Below are 24,202 nucleotides of genomic sequence, written 5' to 3' on the forward strand. Positions count from 1 at the left end.
TAGGATTCAAATTTTGAAATAACTTAGCAACACATGTCACAAGCATAATGAATCATAAACAAAAAATAATGTCGTATGATTAACAAATAATGCTAAAAAAGGTCTGTTATTAATGGAGCTGTTTCTTTTCCTTTTTTTGAGCATGATATAGAGGAATCACAGCGATTATATCGAGGAATCACGCACAAAAAAAGGAAAAACTGAAAAACATATTGTTGCAGATACAGAGCTATTCTAGCCATAGAGTTAAACAGTCGGTGGTAGCTAATTGTAAGTACGAAGCGGCTCGGGTCAATAGTAACCGTAACTTTAAAAATCGGAAATCAATAGATAATTCAAAGACTTTATTTTTTGTGCTGATTACAAACATATAAAATTCATTAGGTTTTACTGTTACCCATCAAAAGCTACGACCTTGATAATATTTTCTGGATTTTTGAGAAAAACACTCTAAAAAGGTAAAGTAAAATTTGCACCCTCAGATTCAGCGTATCAGAGAACGTCACAGTAGAGGTCTTAAGCTCACATCACCAAAAATGTGCAATTTTGCGCTTTTTCCCAGAACAAAGACGTGTACGTGTTTATTTGTTGTTTTCGCCCAAGAGTTACAGGGAACAAAGTGGTCCTAGAATATCAGGAGAGGGCTCAGTCTAACAAACATTAAAAGTTCTAGTGCCCTTTCTAAGTTACCCAAAAGATTAGAGGGCTACTAGCCTCACTTCCACGCCCTGTTGTTCCCCAAAGTCGCCCTAAAAAAAACTTTGAGATAGTTTTTCTTTTTAGCATCGTTGAAAAGTCAAATATCTATGCATTTGGGGATAAAAGCCCTCTTCCCACAGCTCCTGGGGGAATGGCTGTATTTGTGAAATTTTTCTATAGTTTATGTGTAGCATTTATTATTAGGAAGTATAAAGACCTTTTTTGCGGAGAGGGGGAGGTATCTGATTTAGAGGGATTTTGCTCAGGGAGAAATTTTCCATAAGGAGGGAAGTTTCTGGTGTTTAACTTTCTAGGGAAAACCTTACACTTGAGATTTTGCCAGATGTTCTATACATAATTCTTTTTATTTGTCTTGTTTTCTCTTTGCCGACTCTATTTTACATGTGGAGACGTTCTGGGGGGAATTGTCAGAGGAAAGTTATATGGGGGATGGAATTGTTAGGAGTTTTTTTGACGATAGGGGGGGATTTCCCGTAGAAGAAAATCTCCATTGGGGAATTTTTCACTTTATCAAATTTTCGATGGGGAAGAGGGTATTTCCGAGAAAAATTCCACTTGAGGGCTTCCCAGCATGATTTTGTAAGAAGAATTTGTGTTCTTTTGGCATCTATTTTTGTTTCGTAAGAATTTTTTGCTATGTAAGAAGCATTTTTTGCGGCGTAAGAAGAATTTGTAATTTCTTAGGATGTACTTTTGCTTTGTAAGAATAATTTTTTCCTTTGTAAGAAGTATTTTTCATTGTGTAACAAGTATTTTTTGTTTTGTAAGAAGGATTTCGTATTTTGTAAGAAGGATCTCTGATTTATTAGGATGTGTTTTTGTTTTGTAAGAAGTATTTTGTATTTTGAAAGAAGAATCTGTGATCTTTTAGGATGTATTTTTGTTTTTTAAGAATTATTTTAGTTTTGTAAGAAGTATTTGTACTTTGTAAGAATAATTTGCGATCTTTTAGGAAGTATTTTGTACTTTGTAAGAACCATTTGTGATTGTTTAGGATGCATTCCAATTTTTTAAGAATTATTTTTGCTTCGTAAGAAGAATTTGTGATTTCTTATAGGATATATTTTTGTTTTGTAAAAATTATTTGTTGTTTTGTAAGAAGTATTTTGTGTTTTTTTAGAAGAATTTGTTGTATTTTTGTTTCGTAAGATTTGTTTTGTTTTGTAAGAAGTAGTTTGTGATGTACAAAGAATTGTTGATTTCTTAGGATGTTTTTTTTTGGGGGGGGGGCACCACAAAGGGGTTTGCTTACAAAAATACGAACCAATGAAGTTAAATCACAATATGTATTTTCTTATGTAAGAATTATGTTTTGCTTTTTAAGAAGTATTTTTTGCTTTGTAACATATATTTTGTATTTTGTAAGAGCAATTTCTGATTTTTCGACGTTTGCAAGGAATTTTTTTCTAAGAAGTATTTTGTATTTCTTAAAGAATAATGTTGATCTTTTGGGATGTGTTTTGTATTGTGTAAGAACTGTTTGTGATTGCTTAGGATGTATTCTCCTTTTGTAAGAATTTTTTCGCTTCATAAGAAGTATTTGTGATTTCTTGGGATGTAGTTTTGTTTTGTAAAAATATTTTTTGTTTTGTAAGAAGTATTTTGCGTTTCAAGAAGAGCTCTCTCTCTCTCCTCTCTCCTCTCTCTCTCTCTCCTCTCTCTCTCTCTCTCTCTCTCTCTCTCTCTCTCTCTCTCTCTCTCTCTCTCTCTCTCTCTCTCTCTCTCTGCCTATGTTTCTGACTGCCTGTTGCTTGTCTCTGTCACTGTGCTTGTGTGTATTTTGTAGGTGTTTATATATATATATATATATATATATATATATATATATATATATATATATATATATATATATGTATATATATATATATATATTATATATATATATACATATATTTATATATATATATATATATATGTATATATATATATATATATATATATATATCTTTCTCTCTCTCTCTCTCTCTCTCTCTCTCTCTCTCTCTCTCTCCCCTGCCTCTATGATAGGGGGGTGTATGCTTTTTCCCGTGTCTGTCTTTGTCTGTTTGTATTTATGAATCTGTGCATTTGTATGTGTTTTGTCTCTCACTCTCTGTGCCTGTTTCTCTGAATGAGTGTCAGAATTAAACCTTTTATTCCTTAGCAAAAAATTAATTAATAAACAAAGTCGAACTGAATTCATTTGTTTAAGCTTTATATTCAACAGAGTTCAACCTTTTAGTCCTTAGGATACTTCAAGGTCTTTGTGCCTCTTTGTCTTAATGGCTGTTTGTTTCTCTCTCTCTCCCTCTGCGCTTGTGTGTCTGAGTGGGTTTTCGCCTGTGTCTCTGCCTGTCTTACTCTGTGTGTCTGACTCTGTGTGTTTGTATATGTTTTGTTTCTCTCTCTCTCTCTCTCTCTCTGTCTCTCTCTCTCTCTCTCTCTCTCTCTCCTCTCTCTCTCTCTCTCTCTCTTTCTCTCTCTCTATTTGCTTGTATGTCCGAGTGATTGTTTGCTTGTCTCTCACTCTCTGTGCCTATATGTCTGGGCTGGTGTTTGCTTATCTCCATGTCTGTCTTTGTGTTTTTATGTTTCTGAATCTATGGTGTTTGTTTGTCTCTCTTGCTCTCTCTCCGCCAGTTTGTCTCAGTGGGTGTTTGCTTGCTTCTCTTTGTGTGTTTGTTTTTCCGACTCTGTGTGTTTGTATTTATTTTTTTCTCTCTCTCTCTCTCTCTCTTCCTTTCTTTCTCTTTCTCTATCTGTATCTATCTCTCTGTACCCGACTTTCTGAGCAGATGTGTGCTTGTCCCTTGTCCTCACGTCTGTCTTTGCGTGACTGACTTTGTGTGTTTGTGTGTCTTATTATCTCTCTGGGCCTGTGTTTCTGAATGGATTTTTGATTGTCTCTCATTCTCTGTGCCTATTTGCTTATGCGGGTGTTTGCTTGTCCCCGTTTCGGTCTTTGTATGTTCGTGTGTCTCTGCCTGTGTGTCTGACTGCCTGTTTTTTTATGTCTCTCTTTCTGTGTCTATGTGTCTGGGCGGGTGTTGTCTCTGTGTCCATTTTTGTGTAATTGTGTTTCTGAATCTATGTGTTTAAAGCACTATTTTGACCAGTTTAACTTTACCTCTCAATTAATACATACCCGCAAGCTAAAAAATGCATTTCAGATTGCCAAATTAGATAAAAATTTCAACCGGTAAACTCAATTAGTATCTAAGCATTTTCAATTTAATCTTAGCATTCGTTGGAAACACATGGATTACCGAATTTTGTAAATATAAATTTTGATCTTTGTAAAATTTCGATTTTCATATTGTCTGGATTCTGTTTATAACATTAAATGGAGTCAAACTTAAAGTATTTTCAATGTGTGCTTTGATAAAAGGTGAGGAATTATAACACATTACGCATAAGCAAAAATGGTGAAAAGATTGAAAATTATTATATTTGGCATTGTAAGTAACAGAGTGTCAAAATTGACTGTTTAATTCACTTGACTATCGAATCTTCAGTTGACGGGATCAGAAGATATTTTGTTTTTCTCTTTCTCAAAATGTTGCTCATTATTAATTCCAATAGTGTTAATTTTCTATCAGAGAGATGAACCTTACACGCAAAAAAAATGTGTTAAGTAACGAGTTTACAAATTTTTTGGGCTCTCTCATTGAATAGTACGACCTAGATTCAAATTCAATTATGTGTTTCAAGTTCTGTTTATCTGACATTTAAATAGGACAGCCCTCAGGCGTGGCCTCTGGACTATAGACAATCTTTAGTGCCCAAATAAGGTTGTTCTCTCTCTCTCTGTCTGGAATGGCAATACTACTAATACCTTGGTCTTTACGCCAAAATTTGGCCTTCATTCTCGGATTTTTGAACTTTTTATAAAACCTGCAAATTCGAACTTTGACAAAAATTTCTGTCAATAGATTGCTTTTGAGTGACAAAAAAAAGCTTGAAGGCTCTATATCAATACAAACATTTTCTTCTAGTCCTTTCCTTTTATTATTTTGGTGAAACTGTATAATTTCTTTGCAAATGGTGATCCTGTAATTGTTATCTCTGAGTGCAAACATTCATCAAGTCCTTACAAAAAACGACTATTTAAAAGAAAAGAAAATTGTCATTTTCCATCGAGGAGATAAGAAACAATTACCTTGGAAGATAGATGTTAAAAGCTTCCGTGTTTAATCTTTTCGAAAGAACGTAATTTGGTAAACGACAAAAGTCTCTTATAAAGATTTCGAAATTTGAATTGCTTCTGATCCAAGACCTAAAATAAACAGCTTATTTTAACCTAAAAGCACTTCTATTTCTTTGTTTAGTTGAAAGCCCCATACTTCCAGTACAGAATGTCAAAAAGTAAGCGGAAAATGAAAAATGTAACCTTAGACTGCTTGTAAATATGACTGGATTCAATTTTCTTTGTACCCTTGAAACGACTATCTTAATAGATAGACTTCACATATGCTTTGAACCATACTTCGAGAAAGGAGGAATTTTCTGATGATGGATATTCACTGACGAATCGATGTCTCGAATTCTAAGTACTAGGAATATCATCAATACCCCTAAGGTTTATCTAAGAGGCCTCTTTTGCTTGTTCAACATTAGGAAGTTTTTAGGACAGTATCAGTGTGTCACCACGTTAAACGGTTAAAAAAAATAAACAAAGTTAGCATGCAAGTCTTGAAATCCTTTGTCCGCGAGGACAGACGCTCGAGTCCTGGTGTCGCTGGTTATTTGGTTTGGTGTGACTCTATATGCTCAGCCAGAATTGACCTAGCTCTAAGTGTATAAATTAATTATAGGGTATAAATTAATTATTAATTATAAATTAATTAATTAAATTAATTATAATTAATTATAATTATTAATATAATTAATTATAAATAATTATATTATTAATTATATAATTATAAATTAATTATATAAATTAATTATAATTAATTATTAATTAATTATATTTATTAATTTATTATTAATAAATTAATTAATTATAAATTAATTATAAATTAATTTATGAAAATAAAAACATTTTTTACCCATGCACCTATCTTAGGTCTATTCATACTAAAAAATCAGGGTTTTGCAACAGGTCTCTTTAGGTTCTTCCAATTTATGAAGTTTTTAGGACAGTATTTTGAAGTTTTTAGGACAGTATCAAGGTTTCACCATGTTGGAGGGTGAAAATGAATTAGCAGAATTAGTGTGCTAGTCTTGAAATCTGAAAGAAAATCGCACCATCATATGCAAAGTTTTAGAGAACTCTACTATAGAGGGTTTAAACTCCCATCTGCATAATTAGGGAGTTTTGTTAGTGTTTTTTTTTCCAGAAGGAGGTTCCAAGTGTGCTTATTTGTTTTTTTTTTTCCTAAGGGGAATCATTTTGAACCGTTGGTCCAGAAGATCGTGGACAGCTCATTCAAGCGTAAATTAAAATTTATGTGCTCTTTTTAAGAAACAAAAAGATTGGTGGGCAAATAGCTTCTTCTAACACCTCTTTTTGGTCCAAAGTCATCTAGACAAAATATTTAGATAACCATCCTCTTCTATATAGTTGAATGGTCCAATAAAATGCCTTTGGGGATTCCATGAACCCCTTACTCCCTGGGAAAATGGCTATAAGTTACGAGATTTGCCCATTGTTTATACATAGTATTCTTTATTCGGATGAAGGTTATGCAGCCAGTTTTCATGAGGAAAATTTTCTGTGGGATGGATCTTACACGAGAGAAATTTTCCGTGGGGGAGGGGGGAGTTTCTGGGGGTAAAAGCATTTTACCCCTAGGGGAAATTTTACACAGGGAGAATTGTCTTACTCTCTTTTTGATTGCTCAGTTTTACATATGAAGGTGTTATGGGGAGTCGTCCCGAGGAAATTTTCAGCGGGGATGAAACTGTCTGGGGAATATTTTTCTTAAGGAGGGGATTTCTCACTTGAGAAGTTTTCCACGGTATAATTTTGTATAGGAGAAACTTTCCATTGGATGGGGGGGGGGGGTTTCCAGTAAAATTTTCTACAGAGGGAGATATTTCTGGTATGATTTGAAAATCGATCAGAAATTAATTTATTTTTTTCAAATGGAAGTTGGCTAAGGCAAAAATTAAGTCGAAAAAACTTGTTTGTTTTTTCCAGTTGGGGACCGAATGTTATAGTGGTTCATTAGTTTATTAAACAAAACCAAATTTCAGATGAAAGTAAGGAGTAAATTAAACGTAGAACGAGCAGAAATTACAAACAAAAACGCACAAAAACTCAATCTTTAGCGAAAAACAAACAAATAAATCGCATCCGTGAACCTTCTGGAATGAAAAAAAATTCAAAATTACAAATTTTTGTAGATAGGAGTTTTAAACCTTGTACAATGGTGCTTTCAGATATGCTGAATCTAATGATGTGATTTTTATTGAGGTTACTTCTATTTTGGGGGGTTTTCTGTTCACTTTTTGTAAATTCAGCAATTTTTCACGGGCTGATAGTCTTTCATTAATAGCATTAAATTTAAGAAATTTTATATATTTAGAATCAACACAATTTTTTTATGCTCTTGATTTTGACAGGATGGGTAAATTTGTTAAAGTGGTAAGTCTCAGATAATTTTCTTTTTTGATAAATTGTGAGCATTTGTGTTGGGTTTTTAAATATCGTGCTATAGTGAAGCCCACTATACTATATATATCGTTAAAAGATTCTGAAAAAAAAAAAAATTTAACTTTTACAAAAAAATGCCTCTAAATGCAGTTATGTACTTTGGTAGTAGTGGGATCCAAATTTGAAAAAAAAGAAACAAGAGTGAAATTTTAAGTAAAAAATAAGCCAAAAAACAGACTGTAGTAAATAGCTTAAGAAATTGCAGCATTCCTTTGAAGGTTTAGCTGTCCTTGAGAATCAACAGGATATTACTTTTTTAATTTTTACGAACAGAACATGTTATCAAATTTAACTAATTAGTTTAGTTTTTTTAATGATTTAACATGGTAACACAGACGAGAGCAAGATTCCGCCTATAAATAACATTATTTGAAGCAACTAAAACCATCATCTTAGAAAATAGTGTTTTTTCGGGCTTTTTCTCTCCACTATTGAACTTTCCCTGAATGTTGATAACTAATTTTTTTTTCTTTTAATGTTTGGTTTCTTCAAGATTTCGACAAAATATTTCCTTTGCTTACGTTGAATATACCAAGGTTCAGAGTTCTGATTACAAATTATTTACTGTCTTTTCCATTCGTACACATTCTGATGCTAAGTTTAACATTCAGATTGGGTACTAGAAAATAGTTAATAATAGAAAAAAACTGTAAAGTGTCGCTAAAACTCTACAAGACCTACTGCGACTACTATTAGTGCCGTCTGCGATTGTTTCCGATTTTTCTAAAAAGGAGACCTGTTTATTGCATTTTTGGTATTTAGATTTTTTTAGAGTTTTTTTTTTAACTTTGTGTTTGTCGTTACTAAGCTTTTATAGTGGCTTTTATATAAATTATCATTAATAAATCCAACTTGAATAAATAAAGCTTTATTATAATATATTTATCACAGAAAAGAGAAACAAAATACACACTGGTAATTTTCACTGGTTTGCATAGGTAATTGAACAGTTTTGCCTTTGTGAGGAATTTTACTTTTGAACATTAATTTTGTCCGGAAGGGTCTTACTATCTGTTTGTGGTTGTATATGTATGTATACGGCCTGAAAAATGGCTTTAAATACATTCATTCGTTCATTCATTCATAATCCTTCTCAGTTCTAATGAGTACCCTTATGGAAACATCTCTGAGTAAACTTGGCATTTTGTTCTTTTTCACAAACCCTTGGACCACATTTCAGCATCAGATTTTTACACTTTATAAACACTTTAGATATTAATTGATCATTTAAGGTTTCCCAGAGCTGAGCCATTATTCGGCAGTTGACACAATTTGCATGTAGCATAAATAAGCAAACGTTACAGTCCACGTCCAATTTTTATCAATTGGTTTCTATTTCCTACGGATATCCACAGGAAATTTGACATTGAGGACACCCTTCGAGCGAGCTGTATACAATTGTGGATTGCTTTGTGTCTTTCTTTGCAATGATTTTCCAACGTTGCCAGCTGTTGCTTCCCCATCCTGCAACTACAAAAAAAAAGATATAAAAAAAAAGAATGATACATATGCATTAAAATCATTCAGACAATAGACGTATTCATTTTTCAAATGAAGATACCAGACGAAAAATTGCAACATCTGACAATTTAAAGAGAGAAGAGCAAAAGAGTGTAATTGAGTGAGAGGAGAGAGAGGAAGAGCGAGAAAGAGAAAAAAGATAAAGAGAGAGACAAACAGAGATATAACGAGAGGTGGATGTGGCCTTTGTTACCAATAAAATTGTATTAACGTAGGATTGACTTTCTTTCACTCTCTCTCTCTCTCTCTCTTCAAATTTAAAATTTAGCCTAAGTGCATGTGCCGTATGGTGCTACAACAAGAAAATTCAGACAATAGACGTATTCATTTTTCAAGTGAAAATACCAGACGAAAAATTGTAACATCTGACAATTTAAAGAGAGAAGAGCAAAAGAGTCTAATTGAGTGAGAAAGAGAGAGAGAGAGAGAGAGAGAGAAAGAGAGAGGGAGAGAGAGAGAAAGAAAGAGAGAAGAGATAAAGAGAGAGACAGGCAGAGATATAATGGGAGGTGGATGCGCCCTTTGTTACCAGTAAAATTACATTAACATAGGATTGACTTTTTTTCTCTCTTATTCTTCAGATTGAAGATTTAGCCTTAATGTATACATCGTATGTTGCTAATTAATATTGCTTTTCAACTCCTCATAAAGCATCAAAGACAGTAACAATGAAATATGATTATTTGAATAAGTTAAGGAATAATTTACGCAATAAAATGTATTTTATAGATTAGAGAAATTTGGTAAGTAAATTTTTAACAAACAATACGCAGTTTTGCAGTTTTCGGTAGTAGTGGCCATCAAATAAAAAAAAAATTTGATAAATCCGTAACTAAAACACATAAACTAAACTAAAACACATAAACTAAAAAAAAACACATAAACTAAACACATAAACACATAAACTAAACACAATAAAAAAAACACATAAACTAATAAAAACACATAAACTAAAAAAAACACACAAAACACACAAACTAAACACAATAAAAAAAACAAATAAACTAAAAAAAACACATAAACTAAAAAAAACACATAAAACACATAAACTAAACACATCAACTATAAACTAAAACACATGGCAACAAATAGCTTAAGCTGTAACTTTTCTTTCAAGGTTTAGTTGTGTTGGGGATCAACAGATTGGTGTTGCTTGACCTTTTATGGATTTTACTATATAGTTTGGCTTATCTACAAGTGTTTAATGGTAGCAAAGACAAAAACTATTGTCTTAAAAATTTTTGTCTTAAAAATTGTATTGTCTTAAAAATTTAAAAATTTTGAAGCAACTTAAAAATTTTGAAGCAACCAAAAGAAAAACAAAGAGAATCATGGTTTTGCTGGCGGTGTAAATCTCCGTTCCATCGCCTCTCAGCCGGGAAGTGCAATGGGGGAGAGCTAGGGGCCAGCCACCCTGTGTTTTTCTTTTTATACCTTTCCTTTTAACCTTCCCCAGATTTCTGTAGGTACCCACTTAGAGCTGTGTTGACTCTAATTAAGCCAAAATAAATGTTTTTATAAGCAAAATGATGTTTTTACTTTTGTCTTATATAAAGGGAAAAGTTTAGTACTACTTAGGCTCTATCTATAGTACACCGCAATGCGCAAGAAAGCTTTTCTTTATTTTGTTAAAAGTATAACCCTTTATTTTCTAGTTGAACAGTTCAACTTGAACTCATATTTATATTGTAAAAACAGATTTAGCTGGAGTTCCTCTTTTGACATTGATGAATGATAATAAAATGTAAAAAAAGCTCATGTTTACGAAAAACGATTTTAAAACAATAAAGCACATTGGCTACATAAATAGAAGAAAAATACGAGTACCAAAGGCAGAAGCTATGGTGTTTCCCTCGGCTCTAGCTGAGAGTGGCAACAATACCCATTGAAGCTGGCTATTTTCTGTCAAAAAGGCCTAAAGGTGGCACTGTGTGGCTCAAATATTCAAATTTCAGGATCAGGGCAGGGAGTGGTATAGACGTTGCCGCGTCTTAACTTATATCACATTGCTCGGTGTAGGCTAAATCTTGAAAAACTCGTACGAACTTCTGGATGTTAAGCGCAAACATTATGGCTAAGAATTTACCGAAGGTTTTCCCTTTTATGTTCAGTTCCAAACTGTTTCTATATAGGTCAAGGTCCGCTTTTATTATAGAAATGTAGCGTAGATACTCTGGCCTTTTTTTTTTTTTTTATCAGAAACATTAGTAGCTCCAAGGATAACAATGGCAATACCATCAACAGCGGCAATGATTCTAGCAAATTGTCTAAAGCCATTAGTTGAATACAAAAGCAAAAACAATTTATAGCCTATTGCATACAAGAAAACTAAGATAAAATACAAAAAGCCAGATGAAAAGTAAACTATATTTCTTTCAACATCAGTGGAGTTGAAAGACTTAGAAAATTTATACATTTTAAAATTGCAGGAGCCAAAAGCCCCTCTGAGTTTTTCAAACAGTTCGTGGTAACGAACTGTAGTAAGGAGCGACCCGGCTCAATAGTAACCAAACCTCTAAAAAATGGAATTTTGATATCAATAGCTACATAAAAAGTATCGCATTTCAATGCTGATTTTAAATATATAAGTTTAATCAAGTTTAGTCTTACCCAGCAAAATTTACGAGCCTGAGAAAATTTGCCTTATTTTAGAAAGTAGAGGGAAACAACCCCTAAAAGTAATAGAATCTTAATGAAAATCACACCATTCAGATTCAGCGTATCAGAGAACCCTAATGTAGAAGTTTCAAGCTCCTATCTAAAAAACGTGGAATTTTGTATTTTTTGCCAGAAGGCAGATCACGGATGCGTGTTTATTTGTTTGTTTGTTTGTTTTTGTTTTTTTTTTTCCAGGGGTGATCGTATCGACCCAGTGGTCCTAGAATCTTGTGAGAGGGCTCATTCTAACGTAAACAAAAAGTTCTAGTGCACTTTTTAAGTGACCAAAAAAATTAGAGGGCATCTAGGCCCCCTCCCGAGCTAATTATTTTCCCAAAGTCACCAGATCAAAATTCTGAGATAGCCATTTTATTCAGCGTAGTCAAAAAACCTTATAACTATGTCTTTGGGGACGACTTACTCCCCCACAGTCCCCGTGGGAGGGGCCACAAGTTACAAACTTTGACCAGTGCTTACATATAGTAATGGTTATTTGGAAGTGTACATACGTTTTCAGGGGGATTTTTAGGTTGTGGGGGGAGTTGAGAAGAGGGGGATATGCTGGGGGAACTTTCCTTGGAGGAATTTGTCATCGGGGAATAAAATTTTCATGAAGAGAGCGCACGATTTTCTAGCATTATAAAAAAAACAATGAAAAAATAAATATGAAAAAGTATTTCAACTGAAAGTAAGGAGAAGCATTAAAACTTAAAACGAACATAAATTATTACGCATATGATGGGCTCACCTCCTCCTAATACCTCGTTCTTTACGCTAAAGTATTTTTAGTAATTTCAACTATTTATTCTATTGGCTTTTGCGATTGCCGAACCCCTTCATATACGTAATAAAAACATGAGAATACAGAAGTTCGTTACGTAAGCTAATTTGTAAGTTACGTATATCTTTTACTAATAAAAACATTCGTAAAAAAAATTAAAAGTTCTATTTGCCTTTTTAAGTGACCAAAAAAGTGGAGGGCAACTAGGCCTCCTCCCCTGCTCCTTTTTGCTCAAAATCATTCGACCAAAACTATGAGAAAGCCATTTAGCAAAAAAAAAAATGCAAATTCCATTTTAATTATTTATCTGCGGAGAGCCAAAATCAAAACATGCATTGATTCAAAAACGTTCAGAAATTAAATAAAAAAAACAAGTTTTTTTAACGGAAAGTAAGGAGTGACATTAAAAGTGAAAACGAACAGAAAATACTTCGTATATGAAAGGGGATGCTTCCTCATCAACGTCCCGCTCTTTACGCTAAAGTTTGACTCTTTCTCTCAACTCTACTTTTTAAAACAGTAAAAAATTTAGCGTAAAGAGCAGGACAATGAAGAGGGAGCATCCCCTTTCATATACGGGGTAATTTCTATTCGTTTTAAGTTTTAATGTCGCTCCTTTCTTTCAGTTAAAAAAACTTGTTTTTTTATTTAATCAATCATAAAGACCTTACAAGGTTTGGGATGCCCCCCATTCCTGATATATGTAGTTCTCAAGTTTTCATATTTCAGTTCTCATTTTGGTATCCATTATGACCCACTAATCTTACCTTAGGTAACCTGTAGGTCAGGTGACCTGTGAGATCAGAAACACTTAATAATCCATTTAGTAGTAAAAAGAGGGTGTTTTAAATATAATAAATTTAATTAATTGTCTAGTGCAAACAAGAAAACTGATATAAAATATAAAAGCCCGATGTCAGGTAGAATATATTTTCTCACTAACTTCAGTGGAGCTGAAAACTTAGAAATCCAGTATTTTAACGAAATAAGCTAGTTTATCGTAAATATGTCAGAATTAATCCCTGGTCACTTTTGAAGCTATGTAAAAAGAAATAATGTGTATATTAACGCCTGTTATTTCAGAGCATGAGCAAAGAGGGGGCCCTAAAGAAGAGTTTTTTTCCGGGAAAAATTTCCTCTTTCAGATTAATTTTTCCAGCAATAATGGTTTCTCAGGAAAATCCAGTATTTATTCTAGCAAAGAAAATTTTTGTTTCTCCAGAATAAATGTCTTTGCGCCACCATGATGACAGGATTTGGAATAAGATTTATATTTCATTTGTAAGAAAACTAATGAAATATACCAATTAGTGAATGTTTACCGAGTTTTAAAGTTTCAAAAGTTTAATTTTTCATAGCACTGCTTCTGACTTGTTTTCAGTTGAAATAAATTTAGCTAATTATTTCTATAAAAGATGTATTTCATAGTTCTCATTTATAAAGGCCGATAATGCCAAATGAGCTCAATCTTTGCCTCCGCCAATTTTTACACATAAAATATGGAAAACCAAGTAAGCAAGGAGTAAGTTAAGCAATTAAGCAAGGTTGAAAAGACGAACTAAGCATCCAGGGTGAACTGGTGTACCCACAAGTTCAATGTTCATTGCACTAAAGTTGCACTCAATTTTCATGCACTTAAGTTAAAACAAGACCTTGTTTAGATGCCCTCCAATTTTTGGTTACTTAAAAAGGCAACAAGAATTTTTAATTTTTTACGAAGGTTTTTGCTAGTAAAAGATATATGTAACTTACGAATTAGCTTACGTAACAAACTTCTGTATTCACATGTTTTTATTACATTTGCAACTGGCCTCCTCTCCCGCTCCTTTTTTTTCAAACTCGTTCGATCAAAACTATGAGGAAGCCATTTAGCCAAAAAAATAAATATGCAAATTTCGTTTTAATTATTCATATGCGGAAGCCAAAATCAAAACATGCATTAATTCCAAAACCTTTCAATATTAAATAAAAAAATTCAAGTTTTTTAACTGAAATTAAGGAGCGACATTAAAACTTAAAACAAAAAGAAATTATTTCGTATGTGAAAGGGGGATGCTCCCTCTTCAACGCCCCGCTCTTTGCGCTAACGTTTTACTGTTTTAAAAAGTAGAGTTGAGAGAAAGAGTCAAACTTTAGCGTAAAGAACGGGGCGTTGAGGAGGGAGCAGCCCCTTTCACATACGAAGTAATTTCTGTTCGTTTTAAGTTTTAATGCCGCTCCTTAATTTCAGTTAAAAAAAAACTTGTTTTTTTATTGAATCCCTATTAAAATTGTTAGCTTTAAACCAAAGATTACAGGTATAGATGTGCAAGCGAATTGTTGGTTGGTAGAAGCTAAAATTAAGAACCAAAAACAGAAAAAGAAAAGCAGTGCTAATGTAATTTTGGGGTGTTAAGCCACGCAGAACAATGTATTCGCAAACCTAGAGCATTTGAACAATATTTCTTATATTGAAGACTAAAAGAAATTTTGGGAACACCCAGGGAGCATAGCTTCTACTTATAATTTTTACTTTGGAAAACACTAAGCTTAGACATGTACGCAGAGTAGGGGGAGGTGGTTCTTTAGCCTCTCGTACCCAAAGAGCCTTGAAATTATTAATACCTTTTTTAACTTTTAAATTTTTCCTTAATTTTATGCTTCAATTAAATGATGCTCATAAAAAACTAGCGTTTTTTGTAGACAACAATTTGAAAGCTTCATTTGAATCAACCGATCAACTGATGAATCAACTGATTGAATCAACTGATTCAACCGATCAACTGATTGAACCGATCAACTGATTAAATCAACTGATTCAACCGAGACTAGCCGAGACTACACATTTCACACTGAAGCTCTGAATTTTGAGGGGGGGTTCCAATAGATGTTGAAGATGGTTTCTGTGGAGAGCGAGGAAGAGAGAAGCTTCCAATAAATTTATAGGTAAACATCTTCTAAATTCTCTTGGGGAGTCTTTTGGTTCAATATGAGGGGCATTGTCTCAAATTATATTGTATAAGACAACAATATTTGAAGAACATTGATAGAGGCTTCTTCCAAACGGCTATTTTTATATTCTATCACCCTTGTACGCATCGGAAGAAAGCAAGCCCCAGTGAACTATCTTTTTTCGTGCGATTCGTCCCATTTAGGGCCACAAGGTAATCAGAAAAAAGATTATGGCATCAAAAAGGTTCATGAAATAACTTAATTTCAAAGTGTCGACTTTCACTTGATGGCGCTTTAAGTTTTTAAGCTCTTAAGCTTTTAAGTTGCTTTAAGTTAAAAAACTTAAACTTATTGATTTCAGTCTAAAATTTTAGCATAAGAAAAACTCAAAACAGACAGAAATTGAATAAAAGCATCAATTTTTTAACACCAAGTAAAGGGTGACGTTAAAACCCGTGCCAAACCACGAATATTAAGAGGTCTGATATATGGTAGATAATTATAATGTATGGTAAATAATGACATTTGGTTGATAATGAAGATAATGATATATGGTAGAATATGATATGTAGTAATATACAGAGGTCTGATATATGAATCCTTCGGCAAAATCTTCACTTACACTTTGATGATAATTCTTCAGTAGATTCGAATATAGTCATGCATTAATTGGAAATATTTTTTTCATATATTGCCTTTGAAAATATTAGGTCCATTTAGTCCAAAAATTTTCGTCTATTAAGAAATAAAATTAAACTAGTATTCAGCCTTCTTTTTTTAAAATAATGGAGCAGAAAAAGGCGACCATTATGAAGGTTTTGATTACAACATATGGCATATCATTTTGCCAAAATCAAATGACAAATCTCATGATTTCATTATTCTGCAAGACATCAACAATTTAAAAATATTTTTAGGAAAGCATTTGTATGGGAACGAAAATTCTTTAAATATTGCATTTTAGGACTGAATAAGTTTTTTCAGTTTTATATGTAGCACATATTTTACATCAGAATGGCAACGGGCTATAGGTAAAGCAATATTCTCAGTCCTACAAATTTCTAGTATTTTCTAAGGTATGTGGAGTAGATATATTTTTGAAAATACGATCAGTGGCAAAACCCCTACCAGAAGAGTCTTAAAAGCACAAGAATTAAAAATGAAAAAGATTAGAGGCAGGCCCGTTTATTTTGTGGACTACTATATGCAGAAACAGTTGAACAAGAAAATTATTGTGCCTCCCTTTGAAATTTAAGCCCCCCCACAGAAAACAAACCTATTTACAGGCCTGGCTTAGCTAATAAGATATATCAGTGAAGTGCAATATATATTAATGAGTACTTGAAAACAAAGGTTTAGCTTTTATTTCCAATCATTTGATAAAATAAAGTCACAGATAATTAAAACTAAAATGTATTCAAAAGCTACTGTTTTATCAGCCTGTTTTTTCTTTAAGGACAAGATGCTATAGTTGCAAAGATTTCGTGATAACGAACTGTAAGCAAGCAGCGACTCGGCTCAATAGTAACCAAACTCTAAAAAACAGTTTTAAGTAAAATAAGTTTTATCAAGTTTAGTCGTACCCATAGTTACGAGCCTGAAAAAATTAACTTATTTTTGAAAAAATACAGAAACACCCCTAAAAGTCAAAGAACCTTAATAAAATCATAACATTAGATTCAGCATATCAGAGAATCTTACTGTAGAGGTTTCAAGTTCTTATCTGAAAAAATGTGGAATTATGTAGTTTTCGCCAGAAGAAAGATCATGAATGCGTGTTTATTTATTTATTTTTTCGTCAGGTGTCATCGTATCCACCCAGTGGTCCTAATATATCGTGAGAGGACTCATTCAAACAAAAATTGAAGGTTCTAGTGCCCTTTTTAAGTGACCAAAAATTAGAGGGCAACTGATCCCCCTCCAACGCTCACTTTTCCCCAAGGCCACCCGATCAAAATTTTCAGATAGCCATTTTATTCAGCATAGTCAAAAATCTAATAGCTGTCTTTAAGGATTACTTAATCGCCCATAGTCCCCAGGGGAAGGGCTGCAAGTTATAAGCTTTGCCCGTTGTTTATATTTAGTATTGATTATTGGGAAGCATACAGACGTTTTCAGGGGGGATTTCTCTGTTTGAGGAGGGTCAGAGGTTGCGTGGGAGGATCTTTCCATGCAGAAATTTTTTAAGGGGGAAGGGAATTTTCTAGGAAGGGGAGCCGGATTTCCCAGCATAATTTAAAAAACGATCAGAAATTAAATTAAAAAAAAATTTTCAACTGAAAGTAAGGTGCAACACTAACACTTAAAACAAACATAAGTTATTACACATATGAGGGGGTTCTCCCCCTAATCAATACCTCGCTCTTTACGCTAAAGTTTTTTTTATTACTGTCAAAAGAGCTATTTATTCTAATTAAATGGCCTTTGTGATCCATGGGTCATGCATATGAGTTGGAACAAAATCCAAACTTAAAAATTCAAACTGGAACAAAATTCACTAGAAACTAAAACATTAGTTTTGTTTGTGCTTATTTTTATTATTTAACTTATTACAAAAAAACATAGTTTTGGCAGTTTTCTTTTTTCTCATCTAAAATAAAAGTCGTGCTCTAAATAATTAAATAAAAAATTGTTTTTTTTTTAACTGCAAGTAAGGAGAGACATTAAAACTTAAGACGAACAGAAATAATTCTGTATATGAAAGGGGTTGTCCCCTCCTCAACACCCCGCTCTTTACGCTAAATTTTAGGGATTGTCTCCTCCTCAACACCCCGCTCTTTACGCTAAATTTTGACTCTTTCTCACAACTCTACTTTTCAAAACAATAAAAAAAAATTAGCGTAAAGAGCGAAGCGTTGAGGAGGGGACAACCCCTTTCATATACAGAATTATTTTTGTTCGTTTTAAGTTTTAATGTCGCTCCTTGCTTGTATTAAAAAAAAACTTGTTTTTTATCTAATTTCTGAATGTTTTTAAATTAATGCATGATTTGATTTTGGCTCTCCGCACATGAATAATTAAAATCCAATTTGCATATTAATTTTTTTGTCGAAATGGCTTCCTCATATTTTTGTTCGGACGATTTTTATAAGAAAAAAGGGGGTGGGGGAAGGAGGCCTAATTGCCTTCCAATTTTTGGTAACTTATAAAAGCAACTAGAACTTTTTATTTATTTTTTTTACGAAGTTTTTTGTTAGTAATAAATATACACAAATTACAATATTTTTAAATTTTCATTGCATATATGAGGGGGTTTGCCCCTTCTTCAATACCTCGCTCTTTACACTAAAGTTTAAATTTTGTCCCAATTCTTTAAGAATGACCCCAGAATCACAAAGGCCGTAGAATAATTAGTTGCAATTACTAAAAGTACTTTAGCAGAAAGAGCGAGGTATTTAGGAGGAAATGAACCCCTCATATTCGTAATAATGTCTGTTCGTTTTAAGTTTTTAATGCTGCTCCTTACTTTCAGCTGAAAAACTGTTTCGTTTTTTTTTTTATTGTTTTTCTTTTTAAATAATGCTAGAAAATCCTGCGCCCCCTCATAGAATTTCTCTTCCCCCATGAAAAATTCCTCTAAGTAAAGATCCTTCAACGATGCTCCCTCTCCTCAACCCCCTCCTTAACCAAAAAAATCCCCCTGAAAACATCTGTACACTTCCCAATAACCATTACTGTATGTAAACACTGGTCAAAGTTTGTAACTTGCAGCCCCTCCCCCGTGAACTATGGGGGAGTAAATCGTGCTAAATCTTATCATGTTTTTCGACTATGTTGAACAAAATAGCTATCCCAAAATTTTAATCCGTTGAACTTTGGGAAAAAATGAGCGTGGGAGGGGGTATAAGTGAATTCCAATTTTTTTGGTCACTTCAAAAGGGCACTAGAACTTTTCATTTCAGTTGGAATGAGGCCTCTCGCGACATCCTAGGACCACTGAGTGGATACGATCACCCTTGGGAAAAAGAAAGAAAAACAAAAACAAACAAATGAACACGCACCCGTGATCAGTCTTCTGGCAAAAAAAAGAGTTCTACATTTTTGTAGATAGGTGCTTGAAATTTCTACAGTGGGATTCTCTAATACGCTGAATGCAATGGTGTGAATTTCAGCAAGGCAAATTTTCTCAGGCTCGTATCTTTTGATGGGTAAGACTAAATTTAATAAAACTTATATATTTGAAATCAGCATAAAAATCCAATTCTTTTGATGTATCTATTAGTAGCAAAATTTCGTTTTTTAGACTTTCGTTTACAATTGAGCCAGGTCGCTCCTTACTACAGTTCGTTACCACGAACTGTTTGATATAAATTGACTATTGAATTGAGTTAGTAATTAAAAGATAAGAGGCAAAACTGGAATACTAAGTACTAACAAGGTTTTCAGGAAAGTGGATCTCGGTTTCTATCACCCCACTTTCTCCTGGAAACACTGAAAAGTCTATTCATCTGCGAAGAATAAAATGTTGCATTATTGGATATAAATTTTAGATGTCTTTCATGATAAAAAGCTTTATACAGAATTTACCCCCAAGGGTTTTTGTTTAGTGATGTTCATGAAGTGTTAATAAAAAATGAAAAATGACACATGTGCATTCCATTAAATATTCTAAACATCTTTTCAACAGGAAATAAAAAGAATCAAAGTAGATTGTAGCAATTCAAAGGCTATCAAAATATTTCCTCTCTTTTTATTAAGTTATTCAAGAGTAAAAGTTAACAAGCTAAAGAAGCGGAAAATTGTATTTTATGTTTTACACCTCCTTAGGGGGTAATTTTCTACCATTTAGTTAAAACGTTTTTTAACCCTCTTACGTGATGGACGACTTAGGTAGCACATTAACTTCAGATTTTATGAAAGGGTCTAATTATCAGACATTAAAAAAGCGACGGAACAGGATTTGATTTGGATTGGTTGGCTGTCGAGGGAAGGCTAAACTTTCCGCTCTTTCGAAATATATTAATGAAATACAGGCATGGCATAACCAAGTAAAATACTCAATTTTATGGTGTTGGGGTCTGAAAGAAAAAAAAAACAAGTTTTTTTAAACTGCAAGTAAGGAGCGACATTAAAACTTAAAACGAACAGAAATTACTCCGTGTATGAAAGGGGCTGTTCCCTCCTCAACGCCCCGCTCTTTACGCTAAATTTTGAATCTTCCTCTCAATTCTACTTTATAAAACAGTAAATAACTTTTGCGTAAAGAGTGGGGCGTTGATGAGGGAACTGCCCCCTTTCATACACGGAGTAATTTCTGTTCGTTTTAAAGTTTAATGCCACTCCTTACTTGCAGTTAGAAAGACTTGTTTTTTATTTATTTAATTTCTGAACGTTTTAGAATTAATGCATGTTTGATTTTGGCTCTGCGCAAATGAATAATCAAAACGAAATTTGTGTATTATTTTTTTTTTTTTTTTGCTACATGGCTTTCTCTTAGTTTTGATCAGACGATTTTGAGAAAAAGGGTGGGGGAGGAGGCCTAGTTGCCCTCAAATTATTCGGTTCCTTAAAAAGGCAACTAGAATTTTTAATTTTCAACGAATGTTTTTATTAACAAAAATATACGTAACTTGCAAATTAACTTAAGTTACGAACTTCTATATTCTTATATCTTTTTATGTATATGACGGGGTTTGCCTTTTCGTTAATACCTCGCTCTTAACGCTAAAGCTTTAATTTTGTCCCAGTTCTTTAAAAATGACCCCTGAATCACAAAGGCTGTAGAATAAATAGCTGAAATTACTAAAAATACCTTAGCGTAAAGAGTGAAGTATTTAGGTGGAGATGAACCCCCCATATGCAAAATAATCTCTGTTCGTTTTAAGTTTTAATGCTGGTCCTTCCTTTCATTTAAAAAAAAACGTTTTCATTGTTTTTTTTTTTAAATTATGCTAGAAAATCCTTCGCCCCCTTCATGGAATTTCTCTTCTCCCATGACAAATTCCTCCAAGGGAAGATTCTCCCACGTTGACCCCTCCCCTAAATCCCCCCAACCAAAAAATCCACCTGAAAGTTCGCTATTTTGACAATCTAAATGCAAATAGTTTTTTTAGTTTGAATTTTCCATCAATGTTCTTTCCAATCTTACCTTAATAGATTCAGCCTTAATAATTCTATTACCACAGTAGTTCCGGTTGTACTAGAAGTAGTTGCAGTGTTAGTGTTGTATTAGTAGTAGCAGCAGTGTTAAAAGCGGTAATAGCATGTGCACATTACCATCTGGTCAGTTAACGCTGCTTGCATGATGCCACGGTAATGTCACCTTGACACATTAAGCCGTTCCAAAAATTTTACTAATACTTGTTTTTAACACCCTTTTGGCGCCCTTTTCTCCTTAGTACTGTAAGAATTACACGTTATTGCAATCGAAGTAATTTATTGCCAATAGTAGTATTAGTAAAAGTAGCAGTGGTATTAGTGGTAGTAGTGATATGCATATGTGGCCTTTTTGTCAATTGCTTTTCTCCTTTAGGTATTTCCGAAAGTTTCAGCTCAATATTCAAATCAATTCCTGAGATACGCCCTTTTGACAGCCACAAAAGGGCGTAACATATAACTGTTTTCATTTAGTGCAAATTCCCCCTCAACATGCTTGTGAATTTTACCTTCATAATTGTAGCCTTAAGTGTACTAGTATTTCATATCAATTTGGTCAATTGATCATCTCCCTTATCACTTCCTGAAAATTTAAAATTAATATCCTAAGTTATTCCTGAGTTATACGCTTTTGACAACTCAGATACACATAACGAGTTTTGATTCAATACTCCCTCAACATTCCCTGAAGCACTTAATTTAATGCCCTTCGTATTTTGGGAAAGTAGAAGTCAAACATAAATACCTTTTCTCAATAACATATACTATATGTTAACAATGTAATACTATATGTAGACATAACTTGCTAACTTGCTACCCTTGCCCTGAGGTCTCGGGTGGGAGGGGGGGTTAGATCCCTAAAGGCACAATTTACCGAACCTTTCAAAAATTCTGAATTAAGTTGATGCCTCAAAACTTTGTTTTGATGTTTGCTTTGGGAAAGGATGGGAGTGGGCGGGGGGACTTCTCTCAAATCACTTTCTCTTAAAAAGGACACTATAACTTCCAAGTTAAAATCAAATGAGACCCATTTGACATTATTACGACCATTTATTCTATAAGAACCTGATATGCCCCCAGGATATAGCTTAAAACACTTGTCCTAGGTCTCTGGGAGGGTGCTTCAATCCTGGAGGCATTGGTATACGTTCTTTTCACTATTTTAAACAAAATTGCCATCACACAATTTCAATCTGGTGCGTTTGGTGAAAAGAGAGGTAGATGAGGGGGAGGGGGCTACTTGACCTCCGTCACTTTTGGCTCTTTATAGAGAACTAGGACTTCTTATTTCAACCAAATGGGGCACCTCTAAATTTTATACGACCATCCCTTCCATAAGAGCCTTGCCTCATGATCCTTGAGCCTTGACCCATGCCTCATGGGCACAACTTAGAACCCTTAGGCTCTGGTGGTTTTTATTAACTCCAAAAGCCTTGTTATAAGATCTTTGGACTATTATGAATAAAAGGATCGTCTCAAAATTTTTATCGGATGCATCTCGGGAAAACATGACGTGTGTGTGGGGGGGGGGTAACTGTGCTCTGATCACTTTGTTTCTTTAAAAGGGTACTAGAAATTATGGTTACCAATCCGACGAGTCCCTTCCAAAGGATATAATACCACAATTTTTATATCAATCTTATATGCCCCCAGGGCATAACTTACAATCCTTGCTCTGAGAGCTGTGTGTCTTGCTCTGAGATCTGTGTGTGTTTGTGTGTCTTCCTCAAATACATAATTTTCGGACCCTTCAATTACTATGAGCAGAACCGCTATCCCAAAATTTTGATTGGAGATGTTAAGGAAAATGTTGATCATGGAAGAGATGACGATTTTGACTCCTAAAAACGAACTACTACTACTACTACTACTAATAACTCACTGCAGCACCAAGCCGCCTGAGGCCAACACAGCTACGCACGCTCCTCCTCCAACCTAATCTATTTAAAGCCTCCCTCTTTACACCCTCCCAGGAAGTTCCCATTTCCTTTAAATCCTTATTTATGACATCCTCCCAACCCAGACAAGGACGACCTGCTTTCCGTGTAGCCCCAGACGGTTAACCAAAAAGGACAATCTTCGGTAATCTGTCATCCTTCATCCGTAGAACGTGGCCTAGCCATCTCAACCTTTCTTTCATTATAGCCCCAGAAAGCGGGATTGAACCACACTTTTCGTACAACCTACTGTTTGAAATACGGTCAGTCAGCCGGGTACCCAGAACAATCCGTAGGCAATTTCTCTGGAAAACATCTAGTAAATTTTCATCTGCTTTTCGGAGTGTCCATGCTTCAGAGCCATATTTGACCACTGTCATCACTGTAGCTTCCAATATTCTAATCTTGGTTTGTAGGCTTATCTTTCTATTCTTCCAAACTTTTTTTAACTGTGAAAAAACACCCTGAGCTTTAGCTATTCTACTTTTAACATCTTCACTGCTCCCACCATCTTTACTAATAATACTACCAAGGTAACTGAAGCTCCCAACCTGATCAATCTTTTCGTTACCTAAGGTCACCTGTTCATCTTCACTTATTCCTAACCTTAGTGACTTAGTCTTCTTAACATTAATTTTCAAGCCTATTTTAGCACCCTGAACTCGTAAAACCTCTAAAAATTCATTCATTTTGCTCACACTTTCATCTAATATGCTTAAATCATCAGCATAATCTAAGTCCAGGAGCGTTCTTCCTCCCCATTTGATTCCATGGTCTCTTATAAACAACCATCCATTCTATAAACACTTTAAATGACCCGGCGGCATAACTTAAAACCCTGTTTGGGTCTTAAAGGCTCGGCTGGTTTTTATCAACCCCAAAAGCCTTGTTATTTGATCTTCGGACCATTTTGACTGTCTA

General features: G+C 33.9%; 1 protein-coding gene across 5 annotated transcripts in view; it reads right to left on the reverse strand.

The window, feature by feature from the left end:
* The window catches only part of LOC136033622 (uncharacterized), a 193,968-nt gene that overhangs the window by 8,124 nt on the left and 161,642 nt on the right, over nt 1-24,202 (reverse strand). For 3 of the 5 annotated variants that reach the window (XM_065714414.1, XM_065714416.1, XM_065714412.1), the window contains one exon: nt 8,210-8,827. The exons of 1 other annotated variant lie outside the window; for it this stretch is intronic. In XM_065714414.1, the coding sequence (XP_065570486.1) occupies nt 8,690-8,827 (138 nt within the window). In that variant the 3' untranslated portion in view covers nt 8,210-8,689. Of the gene's footprint in view, nt 1-8,209; nt 8,828-24,202 lie in introns of those variants that run through there. One more of the 5 variants, XR_010618977.1, reaches the window with a different exon arrangement.

Source organism: Artemia franciscana, chromosome 12 (assembly GCF_032884065.1).
Source record: "Artemia franciscana chromosome 12, ASM3288406v1, whole genome shotgun sequence".
In the NCBI taxonomy this organism is placed as follows: domain Eukaryota; kingdom Metazoa; phylum Arthropoda; class Branchiopoda; order Anostraca; family Artemiidae; genus Artemia; species Artemia franciscana.